Here is a 16,820-nt window from a genome sequence, read left to right on the forward strand (position 1 = left end):
CCTCGCGGAGACAAAGTCCACTTCTCTCAGTCGAGAAATTATATATTACATTTAAAAAATAATAATGCTCAAACTCCCTTTGAGCCATTGGTACCACGAGCTCTTAGAAGAACCACGTATGAAATGGCCCGTGGTTGTAAATAAATCATAGTTTTTCATCCATTAGGAGCTGATTTATTTAAGTTGCTCTGGTTTGACTCAATGAGACATCTTCACATATGGTCTGTTGTGCTCTATAGATTACAACACAACCAGCAACGTGAGAAACGAACTGTTTACATTTTGAATAATATTTGGTTTTGACTGTACATTTAGAGCATGTTTACCAGCAGCCGGTACAGGTAGCACTGTGGTACAACAATGCTGAATCTGAAAAATGATCAAATATATTCATTTTAAATGTCAGTTCTTAAGGCTGAAGTAAATAACACTACTACGGTTGTTTACAACCTTTTTTTTAAAAGTAGAACTGCACATTTTTGGATGTATTGGCTGCTAAAATGTTTACATTTCTTGCATGGTATTTGCTTTTGCCTGGGTTTTATTTGGCTGTCGTTTTTATCTTCTATCTGATTTCATCCCTTATGTTTAATAAACTGCTGTGCTGTTTAGTTAACATTGTTATAATCATACCGTTTTCTGTCAGGTATCAAATGAAGTGGGACAGCCGTTGGTGATGCCGGCCACCGAATCTGAGCCCACATCGATGGAGGACCCCTATGCGTTGGAGGATGAGGAGGGGAGCTCCACTAACATCCCCTCCCCAGCTCCTCCCACGGCCGTCCCGTCCTCGACTCCTCTCGAGCCGACCACCACGAGGCCCGATCCTTTCCCGAGCGAGACGACGATTGAGACGAAAGCCGTCTCCGTGGCAAGTAACGACTGCAGCCCGGCTCTCTCTTCGCCCGCTGAAGCTAGCCCAGCCAAGCCGGCCGCAACGCCGCCTGTTCCAACCACCACGAGGCCCGATCCTTTCCCGAGCGAGACGACGATTGAGACGAAAGCCGTCTCCGTGGCAAGTAACGACTGCAGCTCGGCTCTCTCTTCGCCCGCTGAAGCTAGCCCAGCCAAGCCGGCCGCAACGCCGCCCGTTCCGACTACCACAAGGCCAGATCCTTTTCCGAGCGAGACAACGATTGAGACGAAAGCCGCCTCCGTGGTAAGTAACGACTGCAGCTCGGCTCTCTCTTCGCCCGCTGAAGCTAACCCAGCTACCTCATGTATAGCGTCGGCGTCAGACTCCCTAACAGACACGGGGTTGAGCCTCGTCAGCATATCAGAACCACCGCCGTCGCCTGTGTTGCCATCTACCACATATGGCAAACCGGGCGCGGTGAGTAACTTTCCCGCGGTGCTGATCTTCAAAGGTGTCAGTGTCACTCTGGAGAACAACAGCGTGTGGAAGCAGTTCTACGGCTGTGGAACGGAGATGATTCTCACGAAACCGGGGCGCCGCATGTTCCCGTACTGCCGATATCGCCTGTCTGGTCTGGATCCAAACCGGCAGTACAGTTTGGTCCTCTCCATTGTTCCATCGGACCCGTACAGGTACCGCTGGAGCTCAACCAAATGGGAGATCACCGGACCGGCGGACCAGGGCCAGGGTCTGAGCCGGGCGTTTTCCCACCATTACTCACCCGGTCTGGGCTCGGAGTGGATGGGCACCTTGGTGTCGTTCTACAAACTCAAACTGACCAATCATCCTCAAGACCTCGACGGTCATATACTCCTAAACTCCATGCATCGCTACATTCCTCGGCTACATGTGATACCCGTCCCGGACGGGGACGTACCAACGCCGGCCCAGCCGGTGGTTATGGGACCAGAGAGCATGACTTTCACTTTTCTGCAAACCGAGTTCATGGCCGTGACGACTTATCAGAACTTTCGGATCACCCAGCTGAAAATTAATCACAATCCGTTCGCGAAAGGCTTCCGGGAGGACGGGAACAACACCCGGCTGATCCGGGTTGCTACTGAGGCTCCACCTGTGCAGCTGACGGACACTCAGCCTCCTGTTTCAACACCTGCTGAACCCGACGAGAAGAAGGAGGAGGAGGAGGTTGTGGTGGATCTGAGGTGAGTCTATATCTAGTTTTTATGTATTTGTTCTGTATGCAACACATTGATGTACACTTCTTAATATTCACAAATGACTGGTTATTACTGTTTAATCACAGAGGTGGTCCTCTCTCATGGTAACATTTACAGTCTCTTTATCCAAGAAGTGACACGTCTTTAGAGGGAGACCCAGCAGAACAATCCAAGGAGCTTTTTATTTATTTATATAAAACGGCTAAGCTCCTTGACGTGATCCATCTTTTCATCGACAGAAGATGAATATAATTCCCTTTTTCTCTCTGACATTTTAACCAGAGAGGTGATGGAGCTATTATCCATCTTGTTTTCTCTGAATAGAAGATGAAATTTGTGGAGTTTGCGGATAAAGCCGGTGTTAAAACAGTTAATAGCTTCATGCCAGTCATCCACTCGAGGTGTTTCTAATGTTGTACCCTTTTACAGAGAAACCCATTTCAATGTAATGCAGTACAACAACTGTAATAAACATATAGTCTATTATAAACTTAATAAATGCAGAATATGTGACAGAGCTGTTGCACTGGATTGCATTAGATTTCTTTAGGTGTACCTAATAAAGTGGCCATGAAGTGTATCTACATTTGGTATTTGACTATGTGCAACTTTTGGAAAAGCTTGCACAACCAAAAATAATTCATTCATGCTGCTTTTTTCTTGCACCGTTTTATATTTTGATGTAACAGAATGTTGTCAGACTGGCTGTTTTAGTTTATTTGACATCACACTAGCCTCAGAATATTAACAAACATTTATGCACAGGGACCAGATGCACTGTGTTTAGTGTTTGTTTTACGTCACCTGTACATGAGGCTTTTTAAAAAGAAACATGAGGGGAAATACAGCCACACAAATGTACACCAAAACATATACTATAAACAATCCTCTTATAACTGGTATACAAACAAAGTATTCAAAGTAACCTAAACCCAATTGTGCATCTGTGTAGCATGTTGAGGATAAATTCTGTCCGGTCACTTTAAGAAACCACCATATTTACGGCGGATGGATTGAATAACTAACATCTTTACACACGATGAAGTCCAGCGCAGTGTTTCAGGGGAAACTGAGAACAGGACTTTTGCTAAACAAGAACACCTCAAAAGTGTTTTGAACCCAAATGATGGAGTTTCAAAGTCAGCGTTTATTGCGGGGCTGTTGTATTGGATCGCGTTACAGAGATCTGGCTTGGCCGATCGTCTGTCACCGATGGCTGAAAGTCATCAATCACTAAGCCTGACGTTGTGTCTTTCTTCCAACCTTTGTTACCCATGATAGGTTTAGGATTCGGGGCATGTTAGACTCTAAACATGTTACGTAACAGCGCGTACAGAGACATACGCCGGGGAAACGGGTGGTCTTACATCAGTTAAACTGCTGGAATCACCTACTGAGATCATCAGAAACATCTTTTTCACTGTCTTACAGCACAAAGACTCCCGCCGTCTCTACTTCTCTCTCAAATGAGCAAAGGACCCGACTGGTCCTGAAGCCCATCATGTCTACTACCTCCTCCACCAAGGACGACCCGTACGTCCACTGTCTAAGAGGCAAGCAAGCCCTCGGTGAGCTCGTTCTTTTCCAAAATCACCATCCGCTTGTCGAGCCCAAAGAAGAACCTCAGGCTGCCGTAGCCATCACTCCTGCTACCTCCACGCCGACCCCGGGGTCGTCACCCGGGTACAACAAGAGGAGGAAGAGGATCAACAGACATTGGTCCAATTCGCGGGGAAGAGACTGGAAACCTGCAGCTGCCCCCCCCACGGTATTCCACAGCCCATCATTGACTGTCGCTATGCAACCAGAGCTGGATGACGTAGAGGGCCTGCTGTTTGTGTCGTTTACTTCGAAGGTAAAACCGTAGAAAATTTAGTGGAACGCCTCAAATGACTGCAAAGGTTGCTCTGCACTTATCTGTTGTTGTTGAATACCAGAGTGATTCTGGGTGCGTGGTAGTAAAAGTTTCAGGGTGTTTTAAGGCTTTTATTGTCTTTAAATGTGACAGGAAGCTCTTGAGGTTCACGTCGGGGACAAGCCAACCAATAGCACACCAGCGGCAGCATCCCCAATATCCCCATTAACACCGCTGCAGTGGATGGAAAAAGGTAAGCAATGCAAAGACCTCTTTCATGTGGCTCACGTCTGAGCTGTTATACTGTGGATGTTATACCCATGTTATGAAACTCATGCATTAACCTCTTGTCACCTCATTTAACTAACAATTAATCAAATGTCATCTGCACGACCCTCTGAAAACATCACAGCGGACGTGATTCCAGAGACGGATGAGGAGAAGATTGCCCGCTTGGAGGCCACCCTGCTGCAGGACCTCCGGGTTCTCAAACACAGACAAGTCATCCATCCTGTGCTGCAGGAGGGTGAGTTCATACAGACGCACATAAACATCCCAGAGGTTACGTAGTCTAGACAAAGTGATAAAGTGTTGATACTTTTTGTTTTATAGTGGGCATGAAGTTGAGCTCCTTGGACCCGATGAAGTCCATCGACCTGCAGTATCTCAGGGTTCATCTGCCACTTCCTCCCCTAAACCTGCCAGAAGAAAGCAAGGCTGGGGCTCTGTCTCCTGCTGGTAAGTTGGACTGATCTTTGACAGTTTGAGAATGTTGACTGAAGGTACGTTCTGCCGGGGCGAGTTCTCGACGTCTTAGGTAACAAATTTATGTCGATTTGTGTAAATGTGTGTTGAAAGAAGAAATTGAGAAACTCGTGTTCTGCTGTAGCACTTAAACCAATAAACACTGCAACATTGAATACTGTTGTGCTGATTCCTTCACAGATAAAGAATTATCCTTCATGTCACGGACAGGAAAGACAAGTGACATGACAAAAATAAAGGGATGGAGAAACAAGTTCATAAGAAACAAAGAAACGTCTCCTAACTGTGACGGTAAGCTTCTTGTTGTAGCTACAGTGTCTCTTTTATCATGCAACGGGACTAATTTCCAAGTGATTGACTGTACTGAAACCAACCGCGTGTACTTGTGTCTGATTCCTTCTTCCTTTAGTGGACGGATCAAAGGGACTTCATTCGTCCTCTCCTAAAGGATCACAGAAGAACCTTTCTGCGTTCTGCAGCAACATGTTGGACGAGTACTTGGAGAGCGAAGCTCAGTACATCAGTGAGCGAGCCGCGGCCTTCTCCACAAACTGTGAGGACTCTGTGGCCTATCGGCTGCCTGTCAAAAGCTCCAGCTACGTAAAGACCCTGGACAGCGTACTCAAGCATCGAAAAGCTGCTTCCAAATTCCCCCTGGGGGCCAACAGGCCCTGCCCGCTGTCCCACAAACCCCTCCTGTACTCTGCCCTTGCGTCGCCGGCTCCTCCTCTGGCCAGTCCCGAGACCCCTGTTCAGGCTGGAGTCCGGTCCACACACCCGCCTGCGTCGTCGCAGCCGCCTGCGTCGTCGCAGCCGCCTGCGTCTTCACACACTCAGCCAGCAGCACAGAGGTACGCGTGTGTTTGTAATTTCACTTCCAGGGATTAACATATTGATGAGTCAGCCACAGTGTTGTTGATGACATGAATATGAAACAGCTAGAGACGTACATTTTACACGATTTATTTTCTACCATTAGTTTCCACTTGTCGCAAAAATGCTAGTTTTACTGGTTATATTTATTAATTTCCTCACTTTCAGATGTCTTAAATTCGAGGACAATGGTGACCCATGAGCATATGTTTTTATTTTATATGTATAAGTGTGAATGTTGCAAAATACATATCGCTAAAATAAAATGAAGCTTTTAGAGTGCTTCTTTCTGTTTGACTGCTCCTTTTAATCCTGCTATAGTATTTTAATCAGATCGTCCTGCCTCTTCAGATTATCCGCGTACCTGCCAGGACTCGGCCAGAGCCCGGCGATGACACACAGACCTTCAGGCCTCACTAAGTTCCAGCGCCGACTGATGCAGATGGAGCACGGAGCCGTGAACCAGGGTCTCAGCAGAACTCAGCTCACGACAGAACGACTGTCGGTGGCTCTGGGTGGTTTGCTGACTAAACAGGTGTGCAACATACTGAACAAGTGTTCTCTCGTAGGGTCCGTTTACAGTGTCCTTTGATATTAACGATGCTGCTGACGTGCTTTAAATGTCATGTAAATTGGTGAAACGGAGCTCCGACAACAGGAGTTTTGGGCCGATTTCACCACGGACTCACCACCACGGACTCCGATTCATGACGGACTCGTACATTTAATTCCACCGTATGGCCACCATGTCAAATTAGCTTCAAAGCCCTGCGCTCTTCCAGGGGCTTCGTGCCGCCCAGATCATTGCAAACACTTAAAATCTGGATGATAACGTCAATACATCCGAGCGGGACCATAATAACCAACGAGAGAGACGAGCTGGGGCAGCTGACAGTGTTTCCAAGAAACGTGTAAATGTTCTTACCCTTGAGGCTAACGTTGGCTAACACACTTCTGTTGACAGATATTAAAACTGCCAGTTAGAATCTCACCTTCAGTTCTCGCTGCAGAACAGACCACCTGTGTTGACCGCGTCTCTTTTTCTCACCCAGACTCGTTCAGCCTTCTGCTTTCTGTTTGTTTTTCTCACTGCAGAGGATCACTACAGCAAGTTGTAGCGCAGCGTCAGTCTCTGTTTCATTTACATCTGCTTCCTCGTGAGATCTCGGGAGGTGGTGCGTTGCTCCCTCTGGCACGATAATCTTGATAATATCCTCTAATGTGTGATGTGCCATTATTTTCAAATCTTGTAGTGTGTGCATGTTTGAGATTAGAGAGAAGAACATCTGTGGAGATGCTCCTTTGTGTGTGTGTGTGTTAAGCAACCACATTTTAAAAGTGGTTAGGATTTAAAACTCCTGTCCTCTGAGCGTGGCTTAAGTAAGAGGACAACAATGCTCACAACATACACACAAATCGACACGTCATACACACATTTGAAATAGTTTTGATGCCTCTCCTCTTCCTTTTTCATCAGATGCTGCCCAGTCAGGTCTGGAAAGTAACCAAGTATCCAACGTATACACCGACGGGACCTGAATGCGGTCAGGAGTTCTGCACGCTGGGCTGCGTGTGTTCGAGTCTCCAGCATCTGAACAGAGCTCCCTTCCACTGCCGGCGGCCCGAATGCATGTTCGGCTGCGCCTGCTTCAAACGCAAGATCATCAAGCAGTTGAGCGCGGGGGAGAGAGAAGCGCTGATCCAACCTGTTTACTGTAAGATCAAGTTATTCTGATACCCTCTGTTCTTTGTGGCTCTGCGATTGTGGTTTCAGGATGAATAGACTTAATACCTACATATCTGTTTTTATCACTGAACTCTCGTACATTTTGAAGAGATTTTTGTAGCTTTTGTTGCCTGCTCAGTTTGGTTGCCGACCCTCTGTAACTCAGAAGTGTCAATGAGATGCTTTTATCCCTCCCCAGCTATGACTAATATGGAACATATGGTCCAGCCTCACCCGGGCTCTCACGCTAATAGACTGTGGGACTGCAGCACTCACGAAGTGGATCCTGAACCACTCTTCATCCCCAAAACTGCTCCACCGTGTCTGGCTCCTGGAAAGAAACGCACCAGTGGAGCTCGACTAACTCAACCGGTAAAATACATTATTATTAAATCTTATTGATAACACTTTAGAACTAAAAGTATTTGATTCATGCATTACACTGTTTTTCCCTTTTTGTTATTTTTAACCAAAATGAAAATCATTGCAGATTCGAGAAGAGGATAAGGATCCGGTGTATAAATACTTTGAGAGCATGATGACGTGTGCGCGCGTAAGGGAGTTCAACAGCAAGCCTCCCCCTGAACTCAGACTTGAGCCCAAGATCCTTGATGTTTCGGCACGAATCACAACAGCAAAACAACAGAAAACAACCACTGATGACCTGCCCAAAAAGCCCTGCGGTGCTCGACTGGTTACAAAAGCAGGTACGGAAACAAAGAAGATGTAATAAGTGTACTAAAATCCTTAAATCCTCGTTCTTTTGTGTTTGTTTTTGGTTTCCTACCCCGTGACTGTGTGATATTAAAGATATTCTGCTATTTGTTGGTAAACACAACCACGTTGATTATGTCCCCCGGCAGGAAGGGTCTCTGAGGGAATCGCATCCGGTGAAAAAGAAGCGAAAAAGCAAATTGAGATCCAGTCGGCGTGTAAGTGGGTAAAGGACCGCAAAATGGTCCTGGAAGCTTTATGTCAGCGCATGAATCAGAATAGGCTGTCTCGACGCTTCTGGGTAGGACCGTACCGCGTCCACCCGGTCGCCAAGATCTTCATGAAGACGCCCAGCGGCTCCTTCCTCACCTACAGGGTGAGTCTGAGGAGCAACGCTTCTCTGTGGCAGTAACGAGTGATTTAAATTGCCTTATTGGACCAGCCTCTCAATATTATGAGCTCTTATGTAGTATTTGTCCTGCTCTACCTCCCCTTCTTCTAGTTACGTATCAGTAAACCGTCAAAAGCCAGTGACACTGAGGAAGATGAATTCGATGACAGCGATGAGGAAAAGCAGCCCGATAAAAGCTTCGACGGGGACATGGATGCAGAAGGGGACGATTGCCCAAATGGAGAGTCAGATGTGCGCTTTGGAGTCACACCATTTCTGAGTGGAGTGTTACCTGCTGGCAGACTGAAGGCCAGGACCAAACCTGTTGGCTGCCAAGCTTATGGACTTATACAGGTCAGTCTGAAGGGAATACCATTTATTTATAACACTATTAGGGCTGGGTATATTTCTATGGTTTTGCCTGCTGCCAAAAAGTGCAAGCATCCTTTAACCCCGCATCCCATCCCTCTGTCCAGCCTCTCGGGCTCATTCATGAACGGGAAGTTGATTCACCCAAAAACAAATCCATCCACTGAGATACAGTCTTCTCTTTTCCAATGTATGTCAATGTTTAAAAAGTATTTTTGGGGCCCCATGGCCCTTGACAGGTTTGGCCACGATATAAAGTATATATGGTTTACCTTGTAAAACATGACTTGCACTCACTGTACTATCATTGTATTTCTTGCTTTGCAGGTGAATGATAAATCCTACAATCAGGCCAGACTGTTGCTGGGGAACATGGGATCTCTACATCCAGCCAACCGCCTCGCAGCATTCGTCACAGGCCGACTGCATCCTCCCGGCGGCATTTCTCTTAAAGTCTCTCGGAAATCCAACCCTACTAACAAAATCCCCACTCCTGATGCGCCGCACATAAAGGCTGCTGGCACCGTGGTCCCTCCAGTTCCAACTGCAAGGAAAACCGCTGATCTGAAGCCATCGAAACAGCCTCCAGGTAAACTCGTCTCTCTGTTCCTGCACTCCGCCACTAACACCGTAGCTTGAAACTGATTTCTTCACAAAAGGAGGGGAGAGTAATCAACTCGAGAACCTGCCAACACAGACATACCTACAGCTACTACTGACCATTGAAACCATCCAAGCAAATCAAACCACCACCACCTACATACGTGTGCTCAGAAATCTAGATTCTAACGGATAAATAATACCAGGACCGTAACAGTGAGGAGGAGGGAAGAGGATACTCACAAACTTCGCGTCTATGTTGCGCTCAGAAGCCCTAATCTTGCTCTCTTTCAGTAGTTACTGGTATAAACACAAAGACTGAGATGTATCTACATCAGGTCAAACTGTGCTAATATCCCTAATGTCATATTAATTAATTAACGGAAACATGCTTAGGATTAAACAACTTTAAATGTCTAAATACCGTACTTTTCCGACTATAAGCCGCTACTTTTTACCCCACGCACCGGACACGCTTATAGTCCGGTGCGCTTTATATACGGATTTTTCCGTAGCTTTTCTCCGCCACAACAACCGCAACTTCCGGTTCCGGTCTAACACAACATTTACTAGCTCCCGACACAGAACAGTTGCTACCAGCAACCCCTCTGCTACCAGCTGTTACTGACAGGGTCGCTACAATATGGATGAAGTACCTTTGACCTACCTCTCACTAGGACTGTTAACAAAAAAGGTTGAACGGCAAGATGCTTTTAACAGTACATGGCCGACTCGCTAGCTTCTAAGCTAATTTTAACATTACGGCCAATGGGGAAATGCGAACCGCGATTAGCATTAGCGAATATATAACATATCTTTGTACATCTTTTCATGGAGACATACTTGCATTACAGACTAAGGTCTCTCACGGCTACCAAACGAAAAGCAATGAGGCAATAACTGTTGTTGCTCATAGCTCTGAATAGCTGTTGTGCTAACAGCAACTGGCCAAGCCAGTTAGCCGTAAATGCTATTCAGAGCTATGAGCAGAGAAGATCAGCTTTTTCTCAAGTCTGCCAGTGGATCCTAACAGCGCGGAACAGTGTGAAAGAATCCACCTTCACCAACGGGTTCTGAAAGGCTGGGATACTATGAGATTAAGGGGACAGCGCAATGAGGACAACAACGCAAGCTCAAGGGCGGATTTGCCCCGGTTCATGATGTGGTGTGTTCAAGGACCCAAATGCAGACTCGGTTTTCTACAGTTTTTTTTTTTTTTTTTTACAGTTTTTTTTTACAGTTCTACAAAACTTGTTCTACAAAACTTGTTCAAGAGGTTTTTTGTGTGCGTGTTTTTGAGTGAGAGAAATAAATGTTTTGTCGAACAAGTTTTGTAGAACTGTAAAAAAAAACACTTAGAAGCTAGCAACATGTTATGATGTTCATAGAAGAAGACAACTTTAGTACTGTTGAAAGCATCTTGCTGTTCAACGGGGGCACCTGCGGCTTATAGACCAGTGCGGCTTATCTATGTACAAATTCTTTTTTTCTTTTAAAAGTCGGCTGGTGCGGCCCATATACCGGTGCGCTCTATAGTCCGGAAAGTACGGTATATCAAAATCAAGCCGGTATGTTGAAGTACGGTTGTTGTCTCTTTGTCTCACCACCCTGCGTTGTTTTGTTTCTGCAGTTCAGATATTCCTGCCAGACGTTGGGATGAAGGGATCCATCGAATCCTCCACCGTCGACCCTCTCGCCTCGGGCATACGCGGCTCGGTCAGGCCCTTCCAGAACAGCTCCACGTCCTCGCCCGTCTCTCTCACCGTATCCCCGGCTCTGAAAACGCCCAGCTTCTTAGGACAGAGCGGCACCTACTCATTCAGGATCTGCCCTCCGGCTAACCAGGGCACCAGAGGCCAGAAGTTGCCAGGCATTACCCTGCCCGGGGGCTTCACCCTCATTGCGCTCCCAAATCATGGAGCCGCCTCAGAAGCTGTGAACACTACAAACGTGCCTGCTGTGGATAAAGCCCGGCCACAAAAAGATGCCGTGGTTAATTTTGACCACTCGCCAGCTGATTCAGATGCAAAGTGGCTTGGTTTGAAGACTTGTGCCGCAGCTAAGGACCTGCCCAGCAGCACTTCAGTGCAGCCTGGACCCTCCCCTGAGCTGCTGTGTGATGTGAAGATACCATCACAGGAGAATGATGAAACCAACAGCAGGCAGGTGGAATCAAATCCGGACATCGCTTCAGAGGACTTGAGCTCTGACTCCGACTCCGACTCCTCAGACTACTCTGGAGGGGTTGACGAAGATGTAAGTGTGAGGAATAAGAAATGTCTTTTGTTTCTTGTTCTAAAATGACAATGCAAAACAAATCTGCATATCTACTCCTGTGAATGTTGTAGTTATTGTGTCAGATTTTAAAATGGGATGTTGTTGGTTTTTTTTCAGGATGAGGTGGTGGACATCGAGACCGTAGAAGAAGTAAGAAAAGAAGTGGCCATCGCTCAAATGAAAGAAGTTGTCCGCACGGCACGAAAGGAGCCTGGGTAATACATGTCAACGAAATACACCATGTGTGGTCCTGTGCGTATTTTTTGCCAATGCATGAATTTTGTCCCTCAAAGTTTTGTTCCATTCTTCCATACGCTCAGAGATTCCAGCGACGGTTTGGGATCAACAAAGAAACTCAACGTCCAGGTACAACACCGACAGATATTCGGTTTAGGATAAATACACATACATGTACACATACAGCATCTATCGTTTATATTCTGACACATGGTGCTAATAGCGTCTGCCTTTGTGCTTGTGAATATAAAGTGTAAGAGAGAGTAGTGTCGCTATTTGCATTCAATATCGTCTCTATTCCAGGATAAAACGGAGGATTGTAGGAGGCGGAGGAACCACACGGAGCTAGAAAGGCAAAGACGCTGTGAACAGCGGACCCTCTTTGACAAACTCCAGGCTGTCCTGACGAAAGACGACCGGGTCCCTCGGCTCCACGTCCTCTCAATGGTCAGTACCACAGCTATGACGGGCCAGAAATTACAAGGAAAAACTGTTTCCACCAGTGAGAAGAGCTCAGATGAAACAAAAAACACAGAAATCAATCGTGTAAAATAACCAAAACGGTTTGAACTTTGGCAGAACATTGTTCCTTTCAGGGCCTTTTTAAATAATTATGACTGTAGTGAACATCGCCAGAAAATGTAATTTCTGCCACCCCAAGTTCATTGGTTTAAGTTGACATTAACGTTTGCAAAACAAATCGGCAGTAAACATTTGAACTTGTTTGAGACAGGTTTGATTTACCACTTCTACACATGCTCTACATGCATACTTAACTAATCTCACTTTAACCCTACTCCCAAAAAAACGCACTGTTTTAACAAATCTACTCACATGAACTGTCTCAAAGTTAACTGTGATTGGCGGAGTAATTGAGTGCCCTCTAATGTCCACATCAAGTGTTGTAATTCTTTCTATACAACGTGTTGTTCCATCAATTAGCATCAAAAAAGAATGAAGAGTAACTGTTCACAACAAAGAAGGTCCAAATCCATGAATGCTTGAGATGTGTGAGGCTGCCCACAGATAAATAATTTAGAACGACACAAGTTTAACAAAAGAGCTCCGGCTCCCGGTCTTCACTCTCGTCTTCTCTGTTGTGTCGTGTTTGCAGGCCGTGGAAGAAATCCAAAATCTGGTTGAGACGTCCCGGTGTCTGGAGGAGGAGAAGAGGAGGCTGACTCGCATGCAGTCCCTCTATCTGAAGGAGCTTTCTCTTTTGTCTGGTATGCACAGTTTGTTGTTTCTGTTGTTCTTGAGTCTCGCTTTGTGCTGATTCATGAACCATTCAAATGGAAATCTGTCGTAGAGAATTAGTTGAAGCTTGTTCTCCAGAACAAAAGGTCCTCGTGTGAAACATCTTGTACTTGACATGATGATGGTTAGATATCTACTGCAAAGTTTTTATCTGATGATCATGAATGAGAAGCACAACACAGTTGTTTCTGTGAATAACAGCACTTTCCATTGCTCATGTCTGGATGCCCAGAATATGTGATAGCAGTAAGGCTGACCCGGCCTGTACCTTTTTTTTTTTTTTGGTGACTTGTGTCTTATAAGATTCCCTTTTTATTTTTTTAGGAAAGTCGGACATGCTGATTAAAAACAAGCTGAAGGAGATCTGCGAGAGGCAGAAAATGAAAGAAAAGACTCAATGGAAGCCTTTCTTCTCCAATCTGCTCCAGTCCAAAGCCGCTCTCCTACAGTCCACTGCTCCTCCGTCTCAGCTGGCGCCCAGACCCCTGTTAATGCCGGACTTCTTCAGGGCTCCATCTCGGGCTAAACCGTTCAGGAATGCAGCCCAAAAGCAGCTGATGGCCCTGCTTCAGTCCAACCTAAAAAGGGGTCTTACCCAGTCCAGTACACAGCCACCCAAGCCCCCATCAGCGTCCTCTGCAGCCCGGGTCGAGGTCCCTGCTCCCCCACCACAAGGCGGTCAACATCAGAAGAAGTCCGAGGAGCAACAAGAGAAACCTGGCGCCCCGGCACAGGTCAGTGTGCCCACCCCCCAACCGGAGTGCTCTGCCGCGGCTACACTTCTGGTCACTGCCGCCCAGGACGGAGCCTCGTCTTCGTCCACAACACCCACTTCCAGCAAGCCGCCCGTTAAACCCGCGCCGTCCTTTTCTCTTCCTCTGATTCGGGCCAAAAACGGCAGAATCATACTTCCCTCATCTCTGAAACCACGTAAGTTAAGACATCCCGCTCTGGCCGTGAGTCAAATGATCTTTATTTATGTGTAATTATATTTTCTTACATGTGTATTTTCCCCCTCTTCTCACAGTTGGTCATGGCTTCTATACACTCACGGTTATGGAACCCAGGAAGACGGGACAGGAGGATGAAGTTAGCTCTCTGGCTAATAAGAAACCTTTTGATGTGGAATCATTGCTGAAAGGAGACATGGGCAGTTCTGAACTTGACCGCCTTGTAGATGTCGGAAGCAATCATATTTTGGAGAAAGAGAAAAATGTACCAGCGTCAGAGTCCAACCCAAAGCGTTCAGGTGCAACCTCCCCCGTGGCTGAGCTTACCCTCCTTAACAAATCAATCCTCATGCCTTTGGTGGCTCTGCAAGCAGGGAAGAGCGGCGAGGAGGGGGGCACAGCGGTGGGTTTGAACAAAACTCTGTCAACTGCCTGCTTGAGTTTTAATCGTGTGAAACAGGCTCCTGCTTCTGCCACGCCTGCTCCCAGACCCCCTGTAGTCAGCCGCTGCAGAGGCAGGCCCCGAAAGCCCCCCGTGACCCCTGTTGGTACGAGTAAAAAATATACGGGGGTAAAAGACGCCAGTAAAAGGGAAACATCTCTTCTGGTCGAAGGGAGACAAACCGAAAAACTGACTTCGAAGTTGACCGAGACACCAGCTGGGGGCTCCCCAGGAACGGCCGGTGACACCCCCGTGCCAGTGAAACGAGGCAAAGGAAGGCCCCCGAAGAAGAAGACTCCACCGCTGTGGAGTCCTCTGGTTGCGCAAGCAAGAAGTATTCCATCCAACTCCACGGAGGACAGCCCTGACCGACTTTCTCGCGGTTCTAAAAGCCCCGATTCCAAACCCAAGGAAGGTCCCGCAAAGACCCCGTCGCTTAGAAATGTCAACACATCTCGGCCACTAACCCGAGGCGCTTTAGGGAAGGACTTCCCCAGTGCAAAGAAGCGCTCCTGGATAGACGTAGAAAAGGAACTGGAACCAGAGCTTGAATCTGAGGCCGAATCGGAGGCCGAATCTAAGGCCGAATCTGAGTCTGAATAGTCGTCATATCTTCTGTAGCTGCAGAACGCGCACACACACACACACACACACACACACACACACACACACACAGAGTAGTCAGACCTCCGGTCGTCTCAGAGCTGCTCCTTTCTGTACGCGTTGGCACAAAACTCAGTGGACCTTTTTTCATACTAGAGAGAAGTTTTTTGGTATAAAGACGCGAAGAGAAAGCATTAATTGACCTGCTGAATGTATGAACGATGATAATAAACTCCCACATTCAGCTTTGATATGTTTTCTAAGATACATTTCTGTCACCTACATTGTTGTTCACTTTTCGTCAGAAATGGCAAATGGAGATTTATTCAAATCATGATTTTTGTTGAACTCCTTTGTTGCTGATCTGTCCTATGCAAATAGAAATATGACTACAGGTTACAGTTCCAATACTGCTTCATTAACTCATGTTAACCTATGTCGTTTCTTACCGAGAGCTAGTTTGATGCCTGTATCCCTTTTTGAAAGTTTTCCGTTATTAACTCAGTGGAAATCATATGTAGTAGCACTTTATGTTTGTTGGTAGAAAGCACCCATGATCTCGTTGCTGTAGTGTGTGTGTGTATAGTGGTCTGTGTTCTGGGGAGTGAGCTCAGTAACGTGCACATAAACCTGATGTGTCAGAAGCAATCAAGAAATAAAGCTATTAGCCATATACTGTGTCTATGAAAAGAACCTTCTGTAAATATTGTATTCTTTTTTTTTTTTTTATCGCAATATACATTTACTTTGTGGATGATTTTGAAACACTGGTTGCTACTTCTGTTCAATTAAAAATGTGAAAAATAATGTGGCCTTCAAAATCAATAAAAACGACATGCATTCACTACGCACTTCTGTATTCATTTCTTGTTTGTTTTTTTAAGAAGAGAATTTATCTGTTTTTGTAAATGGAAGGAACATTTGTCTAAAAGATGACTTGTACCTTGAAGCGCATTACCCAATTGTTTAAACAGCAGAAATAGGGGCCTCTCACGAGGGCAGATCATACTCAATAGAACAAATCAGTACGCCTAATCACCTGTTCATGATAACGCGCCTCGGTTAACTGTCCTGTCAGCAGTTAAAGCAGATATGCCTGCTGTGATAGATTTCTGAAGGAAACGAGGGTGAAGAGCAATGACGTCTCGAGCTTATTTTCGGTGTAATTTTTAGTGCAGCTTCGGTGCTCTTACTAATAACTGCAACGTTACTATTGATCAGTGTTTCCTAAATGTTTTTTCTGGGAAGCCACTTTATAAGAATGACAAACCATCACGACCCAATTAAAAATAGGTCTTTTATGGTCACTGACCATTTTTACTGCAATTTCCACATCACCTTATATTAATCTTGATATGCGTAGCGATACGTTTGGATGTATCAAAACGTCATATGCATGTGTTATTGAAAACATATACATGTTAAGTACTTTATAAAAGAGACCAAATCAATACATTTGTGCAGAGTTAACAATCTATCTCAGAATAACGGAATATGCGCTCCAAAATGTATTTGGTGACCCTCGTAAAATCTCCTTCAAACCACCTGTGGGTCCCAAACTGATCTTTGGGAATAACTGCTCATAAGGATTATTTATTTGTAAAAAAAACAATACATTTATATTTATATGTTTAAAAATATATAAATATATATGATTTTATATATAA

The 16,820-nt window shown here is 45.8% G+C and overlaps 1 protein-coding gene across 1 annotated transcript; it reads left to right on the plus strand.

The window, feature by feature from the left end:
- Positions 1-1,283: 1,283 nt before the first annotated feature.
- mgab (MAX dimerization protein MGA b) lies at positions 1,284-15,961 on the plus strand. The gene is made up of 21 exons (XM_079290739.1): positions 1,284-2,079; positions 3,526-3,949; positions 4,103-4,202; positions 4,362-4,475; positions 4,562-4,687; positions 4,895-5,005; positions 5,124-5,565; positions 5,939-6,122; positions 7,065-7,302; positions 7,513-7,685; positions 7,804-8,020; positions 8,177-8,403; positions 8,530-8,772; positions 9,115-9,376; positions 11,018-11,643; positions 11,782-11,879; positions 11,985-12,030; positions 12,205-12,348; positions 13,016-13,127; positions 13,483-14,088; positions 14,186-15,961. Exons 1-21 carry the CDS (start codon positions 1,430-1,432, stop codon positions 15,151-15,153), a joined length of 6,111 nt encoding a protein of 2,036 aa, XP_079146865.1. The 5' UTR covers positions 1,284-1,429; the 3' UTR covers positions 15,154-15,961.
- The last annotated feature ends 859 nt before the right edge of the window (positions 15,962-16,820 follow it).

The sequence above is a fragment of the Melanostigma gelatinosum genome, assembly GCF_949748355.1.
Source record: "Melanostigma gelatinosum genome assembly, chromosome: 19".
Classification (NCBI taxonomy): Eukaryota; Metazoa; Chordata; class Actinopteri; order Perciformes; family Zoarcidae; genus Melanostigma; species Melanostigma gelatinosum.